At 37.9% G+C, this 24,110-nt stretch overlaps 2 protein-coding genes across 11 annotated transcripts in view; both read left to right on the top strand.

Moving 5' to 3' along the window:
* Positions 1-265: 265 nt before the first annotated feature.
* On the top strand, positions 266-5,111 carry LOC137940449 (anthranilate phosphoribosyltransferase, chloroplastic-like). 5 transcript variants are annotated; one of them, XM_068785523.1, is made up of 11 exons: positions 266-666; positions 770-864; positions 936-1,079; positions 1,192-1,353; positions 1,445-1,528; positions 2,284-2,472; positions 3,959-4,049; positions 4,359-4,418; positions 4,505-4,623; positions 4,739-4,873; positions 4,964-5,111. In XM_068785523.1, the coding sequence occupies exons 2-11, from the start codon at positions 838-840 to the stop codon at positions 5,000-5,002; spliced, it is 1,050 nt and encodes a 349-aa protein (XP_068641624.1). In that variant the 5' UTR covers positions 266-666; positions 770-837; the 3' UTR covers positions 5,003-5,111. The 5 variants fall into 5 exon arrangements, 4 of the variants coding, with proteins under 4 accessions (XP_068641624.1, XP_068641625.1, XP_068641621.1 ...); XM_068785524.1 differs by having other exon boundaries at positions 766-864; XM_068785520.1 differs by having other exon boundaries at positions 266-864.
* The window catches only part of LOC137940447 (protein DGS1, mitochondrial-like), a 53,210-nt gene continuing 33,891 nt past the window's right edge, over positions 4,792-24,110 (top strand). For 2 of the 6 annotated variants that reach the window (XM_068785514.1, XM_068785513.1), the window contains exons 1-2: positions 6,596-6,620; positions 8,032-8,092. Coding sequence is in view for 3 of the 6 variants with exons in the window: in XM_068785515.1 (XP_068641616.1) it covers positions 6,593-6,620; positions 8,032-8,092 (89 nt within the window). In the remaining 3 variants the exon portion in view is untranslated. Of the gene's footprint in view, positions 4,874-4,946; positions 5,012-6,573; positions 6,621-8,031; positions 8,093-24,110 lie in introns of those variants that run through there. The other 4 variants (XM_068785517.1, XM_068785516.1, XM_068785515.1 and 1 more) reach the window with 4 other exon arrangements.

Below are 24,110 nucleotides of genomic sequence, written 5' to 3'. Positions count from 1 at the left end.
CTACAGCGAATGGGTCAATCGACATATCGGCTACGACGAAACAAGTTAAATTAAAAGTGAGGGCCAAACTATCAACAGAAGATTTGAAAATAAATCTCCGCTCTAAAACAAGTGGTTAATGAATATTTTATATTTAAGATAAATATATAATTTTAAGGGTTCTATCAGAGTTTAAAGAGCATTGTTGTAATGTCACTTATTGTATGTGGTATTTATGTCTTGAGTTAAAAGGGCTCATAATGGAACTCATGAGATTTTTGTAGTGATGGTCTTCTCAAGGAAAGATAAAGCTTTCGGAAACGGCTGAAAAGAAGCTTTCTGACAGTAATTTTATAGCAGGTTTTTCGTACTTTTGTGCTAGAAATCTCGTTGACATCTCGGTTTTTGCTTTGTCATCAATGAACTGTGTGCGATCTGATTAAGCGCATTATGTTGTGGATTACAGCAATGGTTTCGGTTAAGGTTTGCTTTTGAAGCTTCACTATATTTGTTTGTCTGGATGGGGTTTTGGTTATTCGATAGAGGAAGAGTAGAAAGTATTGTTAACCCAACAATTTGAAGTTTGTTTCTCCTCAAGTCGGACCCATTGTAGCTGGAAAGATCTGGAGATAGTTTGTTCACTTTTCGATCCCTGAAGGGAATCACGATTCGAAGGTGGAGAAAGAGGTCATGGCTGTTACTGGTTTGCAAGCTTCATTTTCGTCTTGCAAATATTACAGGTTTACAGACGGAAGATTGAATGGTAAAAAATGTTTGTTTGCTAAGCCAGTTATTCAGGGCAAACAAAGGAGTTTGACAGCTTCGGTGTCTACCATACAGAGCCTTCATGCGAGTATAATGCCATTATTTGCATCATTTGAGGAGGTTAGCTGGTGGATGACTATTTGCTTTTTGCATATTCCATTTTTTGTACTCATGCAGTCTTTCTCTGGTAGGTGATTGAAACTCTGATAGATCGAGTGGATTTATCTGAAAAAGAAGCAGAAGCTTCTTTGGATTTTCTACTGACTGAAGGCAATGAAGCTCTCATCAGTGCTTTCCTTGTTCTTTTGAGAGCCAAAGGTGAAACATATGAAGAAGTATGTATGAGAAATTATACCTTGTGCTGATCTCGTTTTTGTGGCGTTGCATAACTTTTATACGCCAATTCACAAGTTTTGGTGGACGTGATTAGGACTGTCCGATGTGCAGATTGTAGGATTGGCTAGGGCAATGATCAATTGCTGTAGGAAGGTCGAAGGAGTGACAGATGGGGTTGACATAGTTGGAACAGGGGGTGATGGAGCTAAAACTGTTAATATATCGACAGGGGCTTCGATTCTTGCTGCAGCATCTGGAGCAAAACTACTCAAGGTAATGCCCTAACACTGACGGTTAGGATTCGTTTGGGTGTCACCCCTGAATTTATTCTAAATGGAAGAGTGACACTTTCCCATTGTAACAGCAAGGTAGTCGTTCTAGTTCTTCTGCATGTGGAAGTGCTGATGTATTGGAGGCACTGGGGGTGTTTCTTTATTTGGATCCAGAGGTATGTTGCATCCATTAGTGATTAGTAATTTGTGGGGACTCATGTAATGGAAGTCAACTTGGTTTTTATCTGACGTTGCGTGTATCTATTTCATGGCCTAATTTTGAATTAATAAGACCACTTCTCTAGAGGAGAAACTACTTTTGATCAACATGGTTACTAGAGATGACCAAAGATTTCTCAATTTTACATAAAAAGTTTCTCTTAGTAACTATCCACTTTTTCTTTCTTTTCGATTTCTTTTTGCTTTGTTCCAAGAGAAAAAAATTGCCTTTTGGTTGCAAAGGATTCTTATTTTTCAGCCTTGTGGCAGTAATATGTAAAATTGACTTATTCTGGTCTTATACTTGGACTAAGCATCCTAGAATCAGTTGTAAGTTCAATATTTGGCTTTTGAAATGTTTGGTTGCTTCAATTTGTTAGTGCCATCATGAACCTTTGACTGAAAAATACATTTAAACTCTCATTTGGTAGAGCATCCATTTATGGGCTATTTAGGTGCATCTGGTACTCAATGTTGATCTCATCATAAAACCAAAAATGTAACCTACTCATCGGCCTTTCTTTTTCACTTTCCTACTTTGTTACAAAATTAAAATTTTCTTTTTTTTTTGTTCAAAAAATCTAATCTGCTGTTTGGTGTTGCTTCATTTCTACCATATATTAGATTGCTAAGCTACAGCAAACAGTGTAATGCTATGCCTTTTAACATTTTTCTTTGCTTGCACTATTATAATTTTCTTTTTTGTAATTAGAGCATCAAACAATGTGTACTAGAAGCAGGAATTGGCTTTATGATGGCTACCAGATATCACCCAGCAATGAAAATTGTTGCCCCTGTAAGAAAAAAATTGGAAGTCAAGACAGTCTTCAATATCTTGGGTCCTATGTTGAATCCTGCTCAAGTACCTTTCGCTGTTGTTGGTGTTTATAATGAGGATCTTGTAAGTTCAGCTCACTCCTTTATGCCGCAATGCTACTATATATTTGCTTATATCTCTGTACTCAGCTGTTGGAGTTTGTCTATCTGTGAACTTAATTTTGTTGGCCTGAAAAAGGGATGTAAAAATGAGAGTGGCATTAGGGTATTTTGTTCTGGGGAAATAAAAAGATAAAAGTAGGCTGTACATCAGACAATTTTGTGCTGGAATTATTGTGGCTTCCTTGCACATCTGACAGAGTGATTAAAATCAGAAGTATAATTAAGTTGTAAAAAAAAAAAAAGTCCATGGATTTATCTTCAGTTAGGTATATCTTCATAAATGCTTTATTTGTTATTTTAATGTCTTTTATTGCTGTTATTTGTTATTTTAGCCTGCTTAAATTCTTTCTTTTTTGTGATAAAGTGTCCAAAATTGTTCTGAGGTTTCAAACCAAAGCTACTGTATTTTTATGTTGTCCTTTCATTTTCTTTGTGAAATCTTGGAACTAGTTTAATAATATGTTCCTGCTCCACTTCTTTTTTTATTTATTAGCTTTTTTTTGGGGGGGAGGGGGAGTGAATGGGGAATTGCAAACAAAGGCAAGAGGAATTACAAAAGATCCCTCCAAAGTGGAGAGGGGGGAAGAAAAATACAACCAGCAAAGAAAAAGCTAACAAAGAAACTGGCAAACACTAAAACAAGAATATAGAGCCAAGACTGATCAGAAAGGAAACTAAGAATGAAAAACTAGCTGAGCCGGATGTCAAGTTAAGCGAGAAAAATACCCTCCCTGGCAAGGCTACCAGAAGCAGAATTTGCTGACCTCTGATTGTGCTGCCAGGAGATGCTTAAGTGTTGAGCTCTATCAATTATTTGTCCGAACAAGGCAAAACTTCAATCGCTTTTTCTGGCTCTGGTAAACTATATGTGTTCAATTGCAATTATCTTGGATTGCATAAGTGCTAGAAATTCAAGCAGGAAGAAGCCCCCTAATGCTTTCTCAACATGCTCTGGTCAGCTCAATGTTGTGGGGGACTTGAAGATTGTCATCAATTGGTGTAGCTGCAAGAAACCCCCTCCATGGAGACTGCATCATCTTTTTTATGAAATTATGGACCTTTCAATGTTGTATGTTGGAGTCATGTTTTAAGATTAGCTAACTCCTTAGCTGATTCTTTAGCTAAAGAGGGGGTTTCCCACCAATCTCTCATTATGAGGGACTGCCCCTTTACTTTTTTTAGCTGTTTAGCCTTTGGGCTTTGCAGAAAAAAGCGTTGTCTTAAAAAAAAACATGTATTTCTAAAGGAAATACACTAATACTATTCAATGCCCAAGGAAAGAGTAGATGGTAACATATGGCCTGCTGCTTTAAACCTATTGTATGAATTATTCTTTTTGACTGATGGACAGCAGAGGGGAAGTTGGCTGCGTCTTGGTGAATGGTTTATATAGCCTTTTTTTTTTCACTTGATTGTGGTATGTAAGTTAAAATGATTTTTCTGTATAGGTCATGAAGATGGCTAAAGCATTACAGAGGTTTGGCATCAAAAGAGCTTTTGTGGTTAATTCAGAAGGTCTTGATGAAATGAGCCCCCTTGGTAATGTCTCCATTCTCTATGTTTTCCATGTAACCCTCTTAACTATTGTTACACAACTTGCCGGCTCATCCAGATTTGGGAGGGGGTGAATCCCTTTTGTTTTCAGCGAGTTCATTTTTGCTTGCCCCAACTCCAGCTTCTGGACTCAGGAAAACCAACCTGGATTTCACTGGGACCGAGTTGGGTCCCCTCGAATTGCACAACCATGTCTCTAACCACTCACAAACCTATTAGAGGGGAAGGTCTCTCTTACCTACTCTATGGTTAAGTTCTGGATCTTTTTCATTAAACCGTGTTCATGTTACACAGGACCTGGAGTAGTTCTTGATGTCACCCAAGAAAGCATAAACAACTTCTCCTTTGACCCATGTATGTGTGCATATTTTCTCACTTTCTAGAGAAAAAATGTTTATTATTTAACGACCTTCCAGCTAACTGTATGTATTTTTTCTCAGTGAACTTTGGCATCCCTCGCTGCACTATCGAAAGCTTGAGAGGAGGTGATCCAGAGTTCAATGCCAAAGTTCTAAGAAGCACTCTATCTGGTGAAGAAGGACCAATTGCAGATGCGCTAGTAAGTTTCCCCATTCCGAGAGGTTTTCTTCTCTTTGTTCTTTGCTTGTAAGAAAAATAAGAGCCTAGTGAGTGAGGCCGGTGTACTGAAATACTAAAACATGATTGATAATCAGATCCTAAATGCTGCTGCTGCTCTGTTAGTCAGTGGGCGTGTAAGTAGCCTTGCAGAAGGAGTAACTCTTGCTCGTGAAACTCACCGATCAGGCAAAGCTATCAAGACCCTGGAATCGTGGATAGATATCTCGCAGGTAAGAAAACCATCCCATCAAACTCAACTAAACGTTTAATCAGATTGCCCACAAAATTATGCCTACATATTAGAACCCTCTTTTATGCAGAAGCTGAAAGGTGGAGATGCAGCAGTAGTTGTTGCATGAACGTCAAGGGTAATTAGATGAATCCCCTCTTTTGAGATGGTTTAATCATATTTATTCGTTTAAATATAATGTGTCAGGATTCATAAATTTCGTAAGATATTGAGTCTAATATGAGTACATGTATAAGATTCTTAACGTTATTTTTTCGTTCTGCAAGTAATTTTGAGACCTTTTTAAAAACTCTTTTGAGACCTGAAATTCTAAATACATATATAATAGTTTTTGAATAACTATTGGAAGTCTTATTTACATTATCAAATGACAAATCATGATTTCAATATAAATAATTGAACTATGATATAACATAAATTGTAGTTAGTCAAAACAAGTGATGTATATTAAAATATATTAAAAAGCTATTCTTATTTTAAAAAATTGAATTTATTATTATTAAAATAATATAAAATTTTAGGATATGTAATAATTTAATTATATGTATGAAAAATTATTTAATAAAATATTTATAAATAAATTTTAAATTCATAATTGGAAGATTAATTTTATTTGATAAGTTTAAGTTGTGTTTAATTTATTTTTAATAATAATAGTCATTTTTGTAGTAGTAATAATTTTAATAATAACAAGAAAAAGAATTATTATAAATATGTAATGATATACTACGCTTATAATTATGTTTTTTTTCATAGTAATGTTATAATCTGAGAATAAAAAAATATCATCCTTCTAATTTTTGTGAATTATTAATAAAATTATTTTTTGAAAATTTGAAATTTTTATATATTTTAATTTCATCATTTAAAAACACATAATTAGTGCTATAATTTTGTGCTTATTAAATAATACTATCTATAGAATTGGTCATCTATAAAGAACATTTTGCTTTGAAATGGGGCTCTTTTCTTGCAAACAAGCATTACAAAGAGAAGTAACAACAAGGGAAGAGGTTCTCTCTTCTTTAGCCAACAAAACAGCATTGGGTTGGCTGACCTTGGAAAATGAATTCAACTACAAACACAATTACAAGATAAATCAATAATTTCATGAAACACAATTGTATGAAAAGGGAAGAGCACTCTACTCAAACTAGATCACCTAATTTATCTTCTTAAATTCTTCAATGCCAACAATTCTAGTCTTTACCTGAATTTTGTCTTCTCTTCTTCATCTTCTTTGGGTCTTCTTCTCCCAATAGAGAGAGGTGAAAACCATTGCCCCCAAAGATAGGGAAGCAACTACTAGTTGGGCTCCCAACTAGAGGGAATGGTGGAGGTGAGAACCTCCTTGCCTTATTTTTCTCTTGAATACTTTCCCAAAAGTATTTGGAGTCTTGATCACTATCCGTTGAGCCTTTAGTTTTTCAAAAAAAATTATTTCGATTAACATCAATTGATCTTTGTTTTATATATAAAAAAAAAAGTTGTTGATCAAATTGCTAGTTGCACAGAGAAATTTTTAGAGTAACTTAATTGTTGCTTTCAATTTGTTCATTTCTAGGACCAACACATAAACACAAGATATCTCAAGGGAAGCAGAGAAAAGAGGAATTCTAGCTTTTGGGAGTGAAGAGAGAAGAAACCTAGGGAGAGAAAGAAGACAAAAAGAGAGAGAGAGAGAGAGAGAGAGAGGAGTATGGACAAATTTAAGCCAAGAGGAAAAGGTTTGAATGTTCTACCCCCATGCATTGAGGTTGCATTTATAGTTGTGTGAAGGTATTTACAATTATTAGAATATCCTTAAAGTTATATGGTTCAAAAGGAAAAAGACATAAGAAGACATATACCATGTTACATAATTACAATTTTATATCATCTCGATGAAAGTTCTCCTTATTTATTAGTCATACTACCCTTACACACGTGGGTGTCTTTTAACACTCTCCCTCAAACTGGTGTTTGTAACTTTACTTGCAAATAATCTTATTCAAGAAACTTGTGTGTTTGAAAAAGAAATTTTGATTGTCTTGATTTGATTCATCTTCATCTTGTTCACATCTTGATTGTAATCTTCATCTTGTTCTCATCTTGTCTCTTCCTTGTTTGGTTATTCTCGCAACATAAAACTTGATTACCACAACAAATAGAGTTTTTTTATTATTGGTTACTTCTTTCTTATACTTCTCCCCTTCAAGTTGAGGATCTCTTTGTTCTTTACAAGAGACTAATATTGCATAACATAATGGTGAGAGAAGAAAAATCACTTCTAGCCATACGGCAATTTATACACCAATCAAAACTGTCATAGTATGAAACATACTTTGCTCAATTTCAATCGCAAAAAAATAGTCTAACATTAGGGAACAACAAAGAGACTACTCACTTTTCAAAGGTAACTCAAACACAAATCACTTATGTTATGAATTAGATGCCATAATTTCAAACTAGCGAGAGCAATAATAATAAAGGCGGAAGAAAGAAAAAAAACAAGCACAAAAACACAACAAGATTTATACATGTTCGCCTCAAGGTAAGACTACGTCGTGTCTTCTACAGTAATCCACTATAAAGATGAAATAGTTTACAAAAGAAATTGTACACACTTATATGTATTTTTCTCAAACCTCTCTTAGGTCGTAATAGATGATTCTCCACAATAATCATAACTTTAATACACTATGTATTTGTATGTATTATTAATTAATAATATATTTTCATTAAATTTAAAATCATTAATTTTATTAAATAAAAAATAGGTTAATTAAACTAAAATAATTGATTTAACAATATCTTAATAACCACTCTTAAATCACTAATATAATATAATAATTAAAAAATAAATATAATGAATAAATAAAGAATTATTTTATTAATAACAGAAGTTGATTTTTTTACGTGGTATTAATTAATAATATATTTTCACAAAATTGAAAATAATTAATTGATCAAATGAGTCATAAAAATCTCAAATATTTATTATCGTTAGAATTCTCCCATTGTCCGCGCTTTGCTTGTTCCGTTCTTTCCCTTCTGTTAATCTATTTCTAACCCCTTCCTTTTTGTCCCTCTCGGTCGTCTCCAATTGCAATCGCTCCTTCACCATCCACTCCTGTTGCAAACACTGAACAAGAATAGAGCTCCGGAGTGGGAGGATTCTGCAAAGGGAAGGATATTTCTCGGGGTTTTGCTTATCGAGGTAAACCTTAAAGCTAACCTTAATATTTCAGTTTTTCCCATCATCTTAAAGTCTTCCGTATTCTTCTTTCTTCTGTATATTTCTCAGATTCAGTTTTTTTATTTACCTGTCTTCTTGTCTTCTCGAGTTTATTTTTTTTTTCTTGCTGTCTCCTCTTTTTTCCTTTTGTTGTTTCTTTGTGTAATATTCACTTTTTTTTTTGTTCAGTATTTTGGGTGATCTTCACATTCTGCATGTTTCTTCCACGTGTAATTAGGTTCTCTCTGTTGAAATTTCGAGATATCAACTTCTTGTTTTTATTTGTTTACTTTGATCTTCTTTTGTTCTTCCTGCTTTAGTTTGCTTCATCCAATTCTACTCTTCGACTAAATATGATCCAACAAACTGATTAGCCGAGGGAACTAGATTGACAGAAGGCCATTTTGGGGAATTAGTCAGGGATTTTGTTTGAAGGGAATTCTAGCTGAAGTGATGGCGATGAAGGATGCATCCTAAACCTGAAGCTGTTTTTAGTCTTTTTTCTTTTGATTGTTTTAAGTCGCCTATGGTAATTGTGCGGCTAGGTGTAGAAAATCTCTTGGTGACCAATCTAATGTTCTCATCATTGATTTCCTAATGTTCTTCCCAAGTTGAGCACACTGGCTTCGTTTGTTGCGAGACCACTCCAGCTCCCGTTCTGCTCTTTCAAACATCATCAGAAGGCTTCTGCATATTTTCTACAATGACTATATTTTCCTATATTCTTTTTTTTCTGTGAGAAATGCCATTCTAAATGATCATGTATCTTCACAGATCTTTCTTTTTTTTATTTTAAATTTTATTTTGAAAGCGAATTTATTTTTCAAGTATATCGTTTTCAAGCTCCCTAGGTGTGTTTGTTGGAATATATTTTCTTATTCAATTTTTGTCTGTTCTCTTCTGCTTATAGTAAGCAGTATTGGGAATAAGAAACTACCATACAAGTTCCCTGAGACTGGGTGTTTATGACAATCTAATGATTCCGTTATGAAATTACAATTGTCTAATACTGTGTTTAGCAGTGAGAGATGGAAGCACGTATTGGTTTTGTCAAATATGCCTTTTTGCATTAAGGCATGTGATCCACTTAGTCTTTTTTCCACTGGTTTCCACCTTTGAGTGAAAAAAATGCAAATGCAAAAGTTAACCACTTCCATCATGAAGGTAATGGATGATATTCCATACAAGACTCAAGCATCATGTTTTCCACTTCTCTCAATTCCTATGACGCATGTGGGCTAGCTTGGGAAAATAGGAAATCTGCTGCTCTCTGTCCCTTATTTAGAAAACAGAAAATGAGTAGGAACTCTAACATTGCATAGGGTTATGGATCTTTAGAGAGGAGGACAGTAGCACAGGAGACTATTTTAAGTTAAGCTCATTGTTATTGAAAAGAGAACTCATTGGCAACATTGGTTACTTCATGTTCTATAGAATGAACTTATAAATTTTGAATTTGAGATAGCATTATATGATATATTCGTCTTCTCTATGTACATAACTCCTTACCTCCCACCTGTTGTTAGACTTCCTTATCATTGTATCTACTCTATAAATACTCTTTACTTTCTTATCAGTGGATCATTCCGAGGATAAGATTTTAGGTTCAGGTGAAAGCAGTTGTAGGGTTTCTTAACTATCATTGACATTAGAGAGTACTCAGTAGAAGAAAAGAATAGAAATTTGCTGGAATTCAGATATTTTTCCAGTGATCTTGGTCTTTCATTCTTTTCTTGATCATGAGTTAAAAAATTATCCAGAAAGACAAAAGGGTGCTGTTTCTTTCTGCACTCTGGAAATAAATAGAAAACTGAAGTCTAGATTTAATTTATTTTTCTCTCAAAGGCCAAGAATGACTTTTATATTATATGTAATATTTAACTCTTTTCTTAGTGCCTTCAATTAGTAAATTTGATTAGTTTAAATGAAAATAAAAAATTTTGTTGCTAGATTATTGTTCTGTTTGCAGCTTGCTATTAGAGCTGTACTTTACACCTTACTTTGGATTTGTTCCACTATCTACTTCTGAATAATGGAGTTTTACCTATTCTGGGTAATTTTATTGCAAATGTGTAGAATGTTATCTCCATGTGGTGGGGACATCTGGGGTATTATACTTATCTACATGGTTTGTTTTCTAATTCTTTTACTAAATATGTTGTTCTTTTCTTTTTTTTTAAAACTTTCTTGAGTGTCATAAGAATGTCATCTCCATTTGATGAGGAGTTCTGCGGTATATAATCTAATACATTGTTTGCTTTCTAACCCATCAGAATTTCTTACACCTAATGTGTATTTTTTTTTTTTTGGTTTGTAATTTATGACATGAATTTCAAAGTTGTCCACTGTATGTCATCAATTTTCTATTGAAAATGACCAGAATATTATTAAGAAAAGGAAAAAAGGGAAGAAGAAAATAGAGACAAGGAACCAAAAAGGAAAAGGAACCAATCCAGATACTAAATCCAATGGATGAGAGTCTCTGACAACAAGAGAATCTAATGAGACACTAAGTCACACAAATTTATCCGCTATGGAATTTGTAATTCACACAACAAAGGAAGTTAATGAGAATTAAAACCAGCTAATCACTGCTAAAAAGTCTCCCTCCATGGCCAAAGAGAATGGAGAAATGGATGCAGTAAATTTTGATCCCATTTAGGAGAACATGAAGTTCCGCCTCTATGGAATTGCTTAACCTAAAGGCACAGAGTGAACTCAAATGACGGTACTGTTGATCTCAAATAACTCTAACCACCCTTTTGGGGGCGGACTCCATGGACCACTAGAAGCATACATGGAAGATGATAAAGCGGCCATTTTTTTCCAATGCCTTTGCAAAGCTGCAATTTTAATATGCTGAAAGGAAGGGAATTTAAACTCAGTGATGCTTGTAATGAACAACTTTCTCCTCAACCTTACCAATCAGCAGGGTTGCAGATTAATTTTTTTTTCATTATGCCCTTCACATAAGTTCCAAATTGTACCCACAATTACAGTTCACTACGAAACCTTTCTAGGATGAGGTAAAGGTCTTTTTGAGACCCGAATAAAGAAGTCTGTAAAGGATGCAGGAAAAAATAGTGAAAACCACATTTTACAGCACAACACCCTAAATAGTGGATGCTAAAGAGCAATGTAGGAAGAAATGATCCTCCAACTCACCAACTACATTACAAAATCTATAACTAACATTATGAACAATTCAACTTCCATATAAAGCTGATCAGAGGTTAAAATTTTCATCTTGGAAGCACATTTGGTCATGATGCTTCCATCTTTGGAGGTGAACGGTTGGACCAAACAGCACTAGATGCAAGGTGAGTAGAATCAGTAGAATGAAAAAAATGATAAAATGAAGAAACACAAAAATCTCTTGAAGATTCAAACTTCCAAATCAATTGATCTTCAACAGAACAAACATATATTAATTTTTTAGCCAAGCGGAAAGAAGCACAATCTCATCTATTCCAATTACGCTCAGCATAAGAATAAATAACTGACTTTTATTATCTTAAGCCAAATTAAAGAGTGGAGGAAATTAAGAATACAAAGAAGAACCACTAATCCATTCATCTATCCAAAATTTTACTCAATTGCAATCCCTGCATGAAACGTAAGACCTTGAATATATAAAAGCTTTAGATGATTGATGACTTTCGATATACCGGAAACAAGTTGTAGGGTTGGGTCTCAGGGGATCTGGCAATATGAGAATATTTTTAATTTGTAGAGATTAGAGAATTCTTATCCATCCCAAACCTTTAAAGCCATTTAGCGAGTAGTGCATGATTCACAAGTTGATTAATTTAATTCCCAAGCCTCCTGTTTCCTTTGGCAAGCAGACCTTTTTCCAGTTAATTCATTGACATGTGAAATTACATCAAGCTCCCTTCTTGATGTTTCAATGTTAGAATTGATACTGGACACAAATGCATATTAGATAATTTTTAGGAATGCTTGCCAAACTTACCTGCTAAATTGAGACGTTTTCCTTTCATGTGGCAAAATCACCTTTGGAGTCTATCTATAACTGGTGTCAATGGTTTTTTGTTAGGGCAGCCTAGAAATAGAGGCCAGCCCAAATATGACATATGAAGAGATGATGTGATACAACCCAAAATAGCTGCAATGCAGGATTGAACTGGATTGGGCATTAATACCAACTATAGAGGATTTTACCCATTTGACTTTTTGATCGGAAGTCAATTAATAAATAATTAGCAAAGCTTTGACAATAAAAACTTGATCTATGGAACCATCTCTAAAACAAAAGTATCAACAACAAACTGGAGTAAAGGAGCGCTAAATTGGGCTAAGTAACTTTTTTTTTTGATAAAGATGTATTTATATAAACAAGAGAAATTACGGAAGAGGGAGCAGATCCCTGACAACCAACGATTGTAGGGTAGCTCCCCGCTTGGCAAACACATCTGTTGCCGAATTTGTGGATCTCGGAATGTGAGACCAAATACTAGATAAAAGTGAGGTAATTTCAAGAATCTCCCAAAACAACTTGAATGAGGCTTTAGGCAACCACTCAGATTTTTTGTTCTTCTAAAGATTAAAAGCTTTATTAAGAGAAAATGAACAGAGACAACAAATAGTTGAGGGGGTTTGACGATAAGCTGTTGAAGATCGACCCCCTCTTTAGTAGGCTTATAGGCTAGAGCTTTAGTAGATTTTCATACATGAGACCAAGAGACATCCAGATAATTACAAATGAAAATTTTGATCTAAAAGATGTGCAAAGCGCCATGGACTATAATCATTATTCTTAGAGCACCATCTGATGACTTCAGCTGACTTCCCTTCAATGATTGTCTTCCTGTCTTGAAACCGTTGCTTGCTTAATCTTAGCCCAACTAGGTGAGATCTAAGCTCAGCTTCATTTGAGTCCTTTATCCCAAGAGCTAGAATATGTGGTCTGGATTTCCCTTGTGCTGTTGCATATAGCACCTCTGCATCCTGAAGGCCTTGCATTCCTAATTGAACTTCCATCAAAGTTCAATTTGATGGAGTCAAGAGAGCCCGGGAGGGGGGGGGGGGGCTAGGTACTCATCCACATGCTTGTGAATGGAAAGCCTAACATTAGAGCTTCACTCTTATGCAACACCAAACCAGAAATCTCATTGAATTCCTTCATGAGGCTGAGCCAGGGGATGACTTCTTGAAGCAAGCATTAAGCCAAGGTTGAAAGCCTCTTGTGCGTTAAGACTCTTCTGTTTCATTCTCTCCAAATGATCCAAGGCACGAATGGGCGGCAAACAACTCACATGATGTGCCCCGTTCCTGGGAGGCCACTAACCAAGGATTGGGACATTAAATCTTGGAAAGTGGCTGGGGAGAGCATGGGTGTAGTTCCAGATTTCAATTGCAACAGGACAATGTTACCAATTGGTGGTCAATTGACTCCGGCTCCCCGTTGCACATTCTGCATTGATTTGATCTAAAGTTGACTCCTCTTCTAGCCAAGTTGTCATAGGTGAAAATCTTCCCATGGAGAGCACTCCAGAGAAAAAGAAAGTACCTTTGGAGGCTCTTGCATCGTCCAAGTGTTGGCACAAATGTCTGGTGGTGTTTCAAGTAAGTCCATTAAGGTGCTTGTGGTAAGAGGCCACTGACAACTTCCCTTGTGGTTCAAACATCCATAGGGGGTAGTCTTCCTCAAGTCCCTTACGGAAATAATCTTCAAGAATAAGGGTGAGGCTAGAAAATTCCTCTGTTTTTGCATTTGAGAAGTCCTTTGTAAGTCCAAGATTCATAAAATATCTGTATTGGAGCGAGTCCATGCCTCATAGACAAGACAATCTTGGTTCCTAACTGCCTGAAGAGAGTTGGGAAGTCAGCCATGAGAGGCATATCACCGATCCAAAGGTCCTCCCATAATTTCATTATGTCTCCTTTGCATAATTGAAACCTGATCCTCTCTTTGAAAGTCTGCTCTCAACTTTCAACTAACTATCTATATTAGGGAGGGTCTGTAAAGAGAAGATTCAGAGTGTTCCCAGCTACTTGAGCAGACATGCTTTGCTGTAATAATTGATCTCCAAAGCCCATTTCTCCCCGAGTTGATTTCCATAGTCATTTACTTAGCATGGCTTTGTTCGTCTATTGGATTTCCTAATTCCCAACCCTCCGAGAGCTTTGAGTCTCCAGATTTTGTCCCATCTCACTAGGTGGAAAACCGAATTGCTTCTTCCGCCTTTCCAAAGGAATCTTCTTTCTATTTGCTTAATTTTATTGGCAACACTGCTAGTGCAGGCCAAGAAGGAGAGAAAGTAATTAGGGAGGTTAGAGAGAAGCAATTTTAAAAGAGTGTGCCTACCTCCTTTAGAGAGAAATTTGCTTTTCCTTGAGGCTAAGCTTCTTTCATTCTGTTAGTGATAGGATTACATAACTTTTTTGTCAATTTGAGTTGAGAGGATGGGGAGCCCCAAAAATGATGAAAGGAAGTTATTCAGTATGTTGAAACCAAAGATGGATGATTTCAACCAATTAATCTTCTGTCCAGATGCTCTCTCAGAGAGGTTAAAGGACCACTTTGAGTTCTTGCACTTACAAGAGATTGCCCTCACATACATAACAATCTTGTTGGTGAATTGAATGAGGGGACTGTCAAGAGTTTTCTTGGGAGATGAAGGCAGTAACCTTGGCTGAGATGAAGAAGATGAGAAGGGATTCTCTGGTCAGGTTGAAGAGCAGCAGGGCGAGGGGATCACTTTCATGAAGTCCTCTAGAACTTTTAAAAATACCACAAGGTGTACCTTTGATTAAAAGGGGAGATGAAGGCTGAGAAAAACTTTTAACTTTGAATCTCCGCCTTTGTTGAAGTTCATGGTCTCCATTATCTTGTCAAGGAATTTCCAGCAGACTTGATCGAATGTCTTTTTGATGTCGAATTTCAGAATCACTTAAGGAAGGTGGTCTCTTTTGAATAAGTGATTTCAGGCACCGTCATAGTAGCATCTAGAATTTGTCAACCTTTGACAAAGGCAGACTGGTTGGGTCTCATAATTAAGGACATCACCTTTTTGTGCTTGTTGGCAAGAACTCTAGCAATCACCTTATGCTTGAGATGAGGCTGATTGTCCGAAAGTCTTTTGGTGTCTCAGTTTGCTCTTTCTTGGGAATCAGCTCAGTAATTAAGGCTCCCATGGTCTTGCATGAGATTTCATAATGGTAAAATTCTTTGAAGACAACTTGGATGTCCTCTTTGATGAAGTGCTGGCTCATTTTGTATAACCCAGCATTATACCCATCTGGCCCCAGACTTTTATTTTATTTTTTGAAATGATGCGTATAAACTATTAAAAGAAGAGGGTAGTACAAAACAAACCTAGGAAAGAGGGCCTTCCACCACAATAAGGTGTTGGAGTGAAATGCCCGCCTTAGCCCGAATGTCTGCAAAATGATTGGCAGAACGAGGAATGTGCTTCCAAATACAATTCAAATGGGAAATTAAATTACAAATTTCTGAGTACATATCCTAGTGACGCCACGAAGGTCTGATGGAATTTGCACACCAGTTAAGGACAATCTTTGAGTCTCCTTTGATGCAAAATGGGCCCGTGAGTCGGCTAAAGAAAACTTGAATTCCGTTAAGCAAGCCTAAGAGTTTTGTTGTTGTGGAGTCGGAGATACCAACTAGGCCCGCGAAGGAGAAGAGCAGATGACTGTTTGCATCATGGATAACTCTTTCATATCCCGCAGGACTAGGGCAACCAAGAGCACTTCCATCAAAGTTAAGCTTGAAGTGGCCCGATGGTGTGAGGGCCCAAAGAGCCACGATTGGGGGGTGAGAGGGCTGAGATTGCCCAACAACCAGCTGCTAGTTTCCTCTAAAGTTTGAGCTACTGAAATTTTTGAATTCTTTTCGGTTTAGAAGCCAGATAGTTACTTGGCCCGTAATGTTTTCAATCAGAATTTCAGTGAGGGAAGATTTGAATTTGAATTTCCTCCTATTTCTTTCTTTCCATAGTCCCCATAGGATATGCCTAATGTAGCACGAGAGAATCATCTTTCCTAGCTTTGGGAGGCTAGTATCAATGAGTGAGAGAATAGTGGATGACAGATTTGATGCAGCGTAGTACTGGAGCCCGATTTTGTTTAAAAGGGTGGTCCATATAGAATGGGCATAATAGAAGGATATGAGAATGTGATTGGTTGTTTTTGGAGCATTTTGACAGAAAGGGCACAAGGGGTCTGAGACGGGGGTTCCCTGTCAGATTAAGGAGTCAGAGGTGAGGATTTTATTTTTGTAGGTGTTTCAGATGAAATTTTTTGCTCGAGGCGGGGCAAGGAGATTCCAAGCAGTGGCCGCAGGGTGAGTTGATTGATTTGAGCAGGAGTTACAAAGGAAGTTGTATGCTGAAGCAGTAGAAAAGGAACCTTTTGTACAAGATGTCCAAATCAAAGTATCTTGGCTGTTACTGGGTTTGGCTAAGGGTAGGCTCGATAGGGGATTGGAAGCCAATATGGCTTCAGAATCCAAGAGATCTCTTCTGAGGTTCAAATTCCATCCCCCAGTTTCAGACCAAAGTTCAGAGATAGAGGCATCGATATTTCTGGCAAGGATTGAAATAGACTCATAGCTAAATTTGAGGCTAGAGTGGCAAGTCCACCAATCGGACCAAAATTTTGTTGAGGTTCCATTACCAATTGGACCAATCACTTTTTTTATGATAGACAAAGAGCAACACCTTCAACCTCTTTAGGTGAAAAGGGAGCCTCAAGAACTTGGGTTATGGTTCACTAATATGGGGGAATTCTATGTGACTTGGGAATGGTCTATTGATACCTTCTTCAGAATATAATCCTACATTGAAACTAGAAATTTCATTAGATAAGAGTGTTCTGGTATTAGTTCCCCATCAATTACAAGAGAGTTGATGCAGTTCGCTCTTCAATGGGAGGAGGCAAAGTCATAGAAATATTTGGAGTTCCTGTCTCCCTCTTTGAGATAGTTACAGAAGGCCTATTTCCAAATTACTCGTTTATGGCGGACAATTTTGGAGGTTGTTTTGGGTATGATGAGAAGCAAATTCAAGGGATATAGAGGTCTACTTTCTTTGAGAAGCCCAAGCTCGCTCAGTCAAGAAGACCATTGTGTTTTGAGAGGAAGATGCTTACTTCAGCTTTAGACTAAGATTTCAAATTGGCTTGCAGGAGCTTGAGCTTTTGGTAGAATTGTTGACTTGCTCTTCTAGAAACTTCACAAATATTCCACCAGTCTTCAACATGCTTCTAGAAGTCATCTTGGAGGAGCCAAGCATTCTCAAACCAAAAGAGGACTGCCCCCCATGAATTCATATTAGTGTCCAATCATAATGCGTGTATAATCTATCCAATTTGGATAAAATTGGGGGTGGGGTGGAAGGGGATGACCATTTGGCCAAGTGAATCTTCATCCCAAGAGAAGAATTTCTTGCAGATCTAATCAGTGCCTATAGCTTTGCACCATCAAAAACATAATTGCAAGAGCCTCTCTAACAATATTGAACAAACAACAATGGCGATTATGGCCATTATTTTCAATGGCGCTGTGCAAAGCAAAGGGCGATGCGACTCCCTGGGCGAACCTTCTGTTCGTTCCCCTGTGCATCCCACCGCCGCTCCTCAGCCACCAATGGAGACACCTTTCGATGACGAGATCAACGGTGGAGGCGCTCTTCATCATCTGCAGTGACACAATAGCTCGAGGACATCCAACGACTTGGAAGATGACAACTTTGGCAGACAGATTGTTACCAACTGAGCTACACGAAGAAGACTCCGACAAACCTCACTAGGAAATCCCACCACTTTCACCTTCGAATGTGGGAAGACTCACACCATTGTTTGCCAAACCAAGGAGCGCTTGGGTCGAGCCATCCACACTCTATCAAGGACAGGCAGCCGGCGCTCCTTTATCACTATCTCGACCATTGCTGGAGACTCCTTCATCAAGCTCTTTGACAAGGTCGTTTCTGGCACTACTGGCCGTGGCAGCACCAAAGAACTCTGGACTGGAGACTTGTTTCTTCTACCTTGCCACCCAACTCTACCATGGCAATCCGGAATGCAGGATTACCCAATGCCTTCGGGGATCTGTTATGGGGATCCTTTTTGTCCCCAGGCGCACCAATTCCAACTTTGGCTGTGATGCTTTTGGCAATTGCCTCCTTCAGCTCCTCCAACTCTGCCTGATACACAACATACCTCTCCATTCTCAACTAGCCACTGGCCTCCCTGTGTCGGCAAAGACCAACACTCCATCTCAAACCTCCAAGCCAGACCACAAAACACTCATGGCAGTTACCTCTCCCCAGTTGAATGTAACCAGACTTCATCTCCCTCGCCCTCCTTGCCTAGGCTCTTGCCACTGCTGCCTTGGGCCCTTACCCACCAGCATATATCCTCTACCATCACATCTCCCACTGGTTCTTCACTCACCTACACCTCAAGTACACCCCTCTCATCTCCCATGCCTCTAGGCACCTTTGGATAATCTACTTCAAAAACCTGGAGGATAGATCCTTGGCCGAAGAAACTATCTCCCACTCATCCTCACCCGTGAGCCACCTTATGGACTGGTCTTCTACCTTCACCAACTTCTCACTTGGTCACTGGTGGAACTCTGGTGCCGACACACCATGGAGAGTATTGCCAATATCTTTGTCACCCTCCTAGGCATTGACAACAACACTGCAACATTGGCTGAGCTGGAGCATGCCAAACTCTTCATTCTACCTATTCAACCAATGTCCGCCCCCCAACTACTCAAGCTCACCTTTGGACCTGCATCCTTCTGGTACATCTCTCCTTTGGCGCCATGGAAACCATGCCCCCCGTTGCCCTCAACTTGAAAGCTAACCAATCCGGTGCTCCCTTCTCGGCTCTCAACTCACCCCCGAGTGCTACCGAGTTCACTCAGTCACCCATTGACTCCCACCACCATTCAAATTTCAAACCACTCCCACCTACCCCCCTGCTGCCCAGATAGGAAGCCAGACACCTTTTCAGAGATTCCCCCCACCTAACCCTCCTGCTCTGTCTGAAGCTTTTGAATTACTAACACTGCCCCCCTTACCAGCTCCTGCCCCCTCCTCGATTAACTCGGACAATGGCCTCGCGTTGCAGTCTGCCAAGTCCTCTCTGACAGCTTCAGAAATCACCTCTGTCCTTAGGCTAGTCATTTGGATAACCTTGGTCTCCTCGCACATCATTGACCCATTGCTCACGTGGATCCAAGACAAGTCCGTCTGCCCCCCCCAATAATTGTCCCCCTTCCAACACATGGCAACTCCCTTCTACCCATCCATTAAACCCATCTCTAGCTCACCGCCACCCCCACAACCTTCCTCTAATTGTTGAACCTCCTATATCTTGCCCAACTCTGCCCTTCCTCTACCCCACAACACTTTCACTCATGAACCTGCAAAATCCCCCCCTTGCCGGCTTATCACTCGTATACAGACTCCTTGCTCTCTGTCAACATTGGCTTCCCCCCCCCAACAAAAATCGCCCCTCCCGAAACACTTACAACAAAAGAAGGAAGAATCGCTCGTGCCACTCTGCCAATGGCGAACCGAATCGAGCACTTCTTCCCCCATCCCTCTCCTTACTTGTTGACCTTGTCAATGGCAGACTTTCTTTCACTCCCTCTGGAGACAGATCCTGGAAATTTGTTGCTGCCCTTCAATCTGAAGAACACAAGTACAATGAAGATGGAGTTTGCAGAAAGGTTTGGTGCTGTCTACTCTAGCCAACTACTTGAATTTGAGGAGAGACCGTAGAACTCCCGAAATCGCTACCTCAATGATCATTCTCTCCTGGAACATCAAGGGAATCGGCTAGCACTCCAAGCATGCAATCATCTAGCCTCGAACCTAAAATTGTAATCGAGCTCAAGCCCAATAATTTTAACCGAGTTCGAGCTCCAATCTACATTTAAAACTTTGTATAAAATACATGCAAATAAACTATATATAAAATTATGCATAAATTTTACCTAAAAGATGGAGTTTGCAAAAAAGTTTGGTGTCGTCTACTCTGGCCAACTACTTGGATTTGAGGAGATCGTAGAACTCCCGAAATCGCTACCTCAATGATCATTCTCTCCTGGAACATCTAGGGAATCGGCTAGCACTCCAAGCGTGCAATCATCCAGCCTCGAGCCTAAAATTATAATCGAGCTCAAGCCCAATAATTTTAATTGAGTTCGAGCTCCAACCTACATTTAAAACTTTGTATAAAATACAAGCAAATAAACTATATATAAAATTATGCATAAATTTTACATAAGTGATGGAGTTTGCAGAAAAGTTTGGTGTCGTCTACTCTGGCCAACTACTTGGATTTGAGGAGACCGTAGAACTCCCGAAATCGCTACCTCAATGATCATTCTCTCCTGGGACATCAGGGGAATTGGCTAGCACTCCAAGCATGCAATCATCTAGCCTCGAACCTAAAATTGTAATCGAGCTCAAGGCCAATAATTTTAATTGAATTCGAGCTCCAACCAACATTTAAAACTTTGTATAAAATACATGCAAACAAACTATATATAAAATTATGCATAAATTTTACATAAATGATGGAGTTTGCAGAAGAGTTTGGTGCCGTCTACTCTTGCCAACTACTTGGATTTGAGGAGACCGTAGAACTCCCAAAATCGCTACCTCAATGATCATTCTCTACTGGAACATCAGGGGAATCGCCTAGCACTCCAAGCGTGCAATCATCCAGCTTCGAGCCTAAAATTGTAATCAAGCTCAAGCCCAATAATTTTAACTGAGTTCGATTTCCAACCAACATTTAACTTTGTATAAAATACATGCAAATAAACTATATATAAAATTATGCATAAATTTTACATAAAATTGGGCATAACCTCTACATAAAATTGGGCATGACCTCTGTACAAAAAAAGAAATATCAATATCAATTTACAATCACCCAAATAAAAACTATACATCCAGTATAAATTTATAAACTCTAGCTCTTTCTCTTCGTGGTAGAAAACAATATACGAAGTCCCCGTTCGCATGAGAAAAATCTTATGATAAAAACAAAAGAATAAAACTTATAATTGTCTGATAAAAAAATACTTTTCCACTACTAATTACTTAATGTAGTGAAAAATATTAAAATTACCAAGATGAGAAAAAGATGAAAAATCAAGTAATTGGTAGCATTATCTCCGTAGTCTTCTTCTCAGGCTGTAATCATCAAACAAAAATTTAATAAATAAAACTAAAAAAATTATTCAAAAATATCGTAATAAATAATTATTCAAAAGTAGTTCACCTTTAGGTTTTTCTTGAGATCGTGAAGAGCTCAAACCTAATCACCACCACAAATCAAAGCTTTAATTGTATTTGCTGCCAAGGAAGAATGATATGGATCTATTATTATACCACCAGGACTAAAGGTTAGACTCTGAAGGTACTGTGGATATGAGAATTACTAGGATGTTGGCTGCCATCTTAGGTAATACCCGAAATTTCAAATTATTCACTTTCCACCATTCTAAAACATCAAAATCATATTGTGAAGGTTCCTCACAAATATACACACCTTTTTCAAGATAATTTTCCAATTCTGACCTTTGTGAATTCACTACTCCCGCTTGTTTCACATAAGTCATTAACTTTGACCAACTTGAACTTGATAAAGAATGTACCTACGACTTGTGGAAACACCCATAGAGCTAATAGTTGAAACAATCACTTCATTACTAATCTCCATATTATATATGGATACATAGTCATCATAAATCTCACATTAAGGTCCGTCGAACTAAGTTTATATTCATTGTAGCTTCCTCCTCAGAATATATCTCTAGAAAACATATTCGATCAATTTTAATTTGACCCTTGGATCCAAAACTAAAACAACAACCATCAACAAATTGCATTCACCCTAGTACTTCTCAAATTTCTCTTTCATTCTACTAACCATTGTCCTAATGAAAATATTTTCATTTATAGAATGAAAATTCAAAACTTCTTTTATCCAATATACATCACTAAGGTATAAATTAGAAGTAGGGTAGTCACTCCTAGAAATTATATTAGTGACTACATTAAAAACTTCTAGAATCCTACACACCATTTCTACCTTTTCCCATTCATCAAGACTTGACAAACAATCATAAGTTGGTTCTCTATCTTGAAATCTAGGAAATTGATCTTTGAATTTTAAAGCAGAAGACAACATGTCATAAGTGGAGTTCCAACGAGTTGGACAATCAATAACCAACGTTTTTGCACCTAGTTGTAGTTGCTGCACAATTTCATAAAAAATGCAAAGTCTAGCCTCAGACATATTTATGAATTTGACACTCTCACTCACATTCGCAATGATATCCTTAGTCTAAACAAAACCATCTTGGACTAATAAGTTCAGAATATGAACACAACAACGCATATGAAATAACTTCCCACCACAAATCAACTTCCTTTTTCTTGAAAAATCATCCTTCAAACACTCTTAGACAAACATCATTATATGCAACATTATCAACTGAGATACTAAATACTTTATTTTTGGTTTCCCAATCTTTCAAACACTTGTAAATAACATCTTACTATGTCAACACCACGACGGAGGAACATGCACAAAACTTAAGACTTGTTTTTGTAACTTCCAATTACTATCAATAAAATGACCAGTAATAACCATGTATTCGATCTTTTGATTTTGCGATCCAAAGATCCGTGGTAAGACAAATTTTGTTAATCTCTTTTATTAAAGTTTTCAATTTCTTTTTCTCTGTCTCGTACATCTCCATACACTCTTTCTTATTGGTCTTACGGGATATTTTTTCATAATTCACATTTGCCATCTTTTTTTTTTTTTTGAAATAGTACTAAGTTATATTAAAAGGCTCAAATGAGCGTGATTACAAGGAGGGGGAACCGTCCCAAACAATGAAAGATTGCTGGGATGTTTCAAATTTAGCTTGCCTATCTGCCAAAGAATTAACTGACCTAAGAATGTGATTCCAAGTACAAGTAATTGAGGTTACAATATCTGCAATAGAGGAAATAATTGGCCAATGCCGCCAAAGGCCACTTTAGAGTCCCCTTCAATCAACAACTTCCCTTGAAGACTGTCTTTGAAAATTTTCAAACCAAAATGAAGAGCAGTCACCTCTGCAGTGTTGGAATCAGGAAAAAATGGTCTCTTCTCTATGGTTCTTGAAGACCCCCCCCCCCCCCCCCCCCCCCCCCCCCCCCCCCTTGTCGAAGTTCAGCTTAATGCAATCACTAGGGGGAGACTCCCACTCTGTCATGATCGGAATCTTCTGGGGACAATTCCGTCGAAGGGAGACACCGGCCTGGGGAGCAAATTCCTTTATGGTGTGGAGCTAGCTAGAAGTCATACCCACGACACAAGAGACCGTACTATCCAGATTGCTGAACTTGGAATTGAATCTCCGGTTTTTTCACTCAAGCCATAGACACAATAGAAACTTGCCAATTTTAGGCAAACAAGTCCCCAACACCATATGGAAAGTGCCGAATAGATCTTGATGGAGGCCCACTTGAATGATAATTTTCTAGAAGACTACCATCCAAACTCTCCACAAAAAGCCATAGCGCTGAAGAACATACTGAACTGACTCCTCACATATGCCACAAAGGGGCAGGTACTATCCGGGGCGGTGTAGCCTCTCTTGTTATGGTTGTCTACAGTGAGGATTTGCTTTCTGATGGTTGTCCAAATAAAGAATTTTATCTTGTTAGGTGCCGAGAGTCTTTAGGCAAGATTCGCCTTGTGCTCTGGCAAATTGGGGTCATCCTCTCTGATGTGGGAATAGGCTGAAGTGACTGTGAAGATACCACTAATGCTAAGCTTGCACCCCAGACAACACGACTTCACATGCCGTTGGCCTCATCTCGAGCTGACTTCATATAAGGAAGGAATTTGCCGCTCTATCGGGTATTTCCCTTTGGGAAAATTGAAGCTTGATCGCTCATATGACTGATCCCTGCAGGACTCCGATTATGGC

Source organism: Aristolochia californica, unplaced genomic scaffold, assembly GCF_029961685.1.
Source record: "Aristolochia californica isolate CCGP_79_NKW_82.1479 unplaced genomic scaffold, dmAriCali1.0.hap1 SCAF_9, whole genome shotgun sequence".
Classification (NCBI taxonomy): Eukaryota; Viridiplantae; Streptophyta; class Magnoliopsida; order Piperales; family Aristolochiaceae; genus Aristolochia; species Aristolochia californica.
The sequence above is the reverse complement of the archived record's forward strand: the minus strand, read 5'-3'. Positions and strand labels throughout refer to the sequence as shown.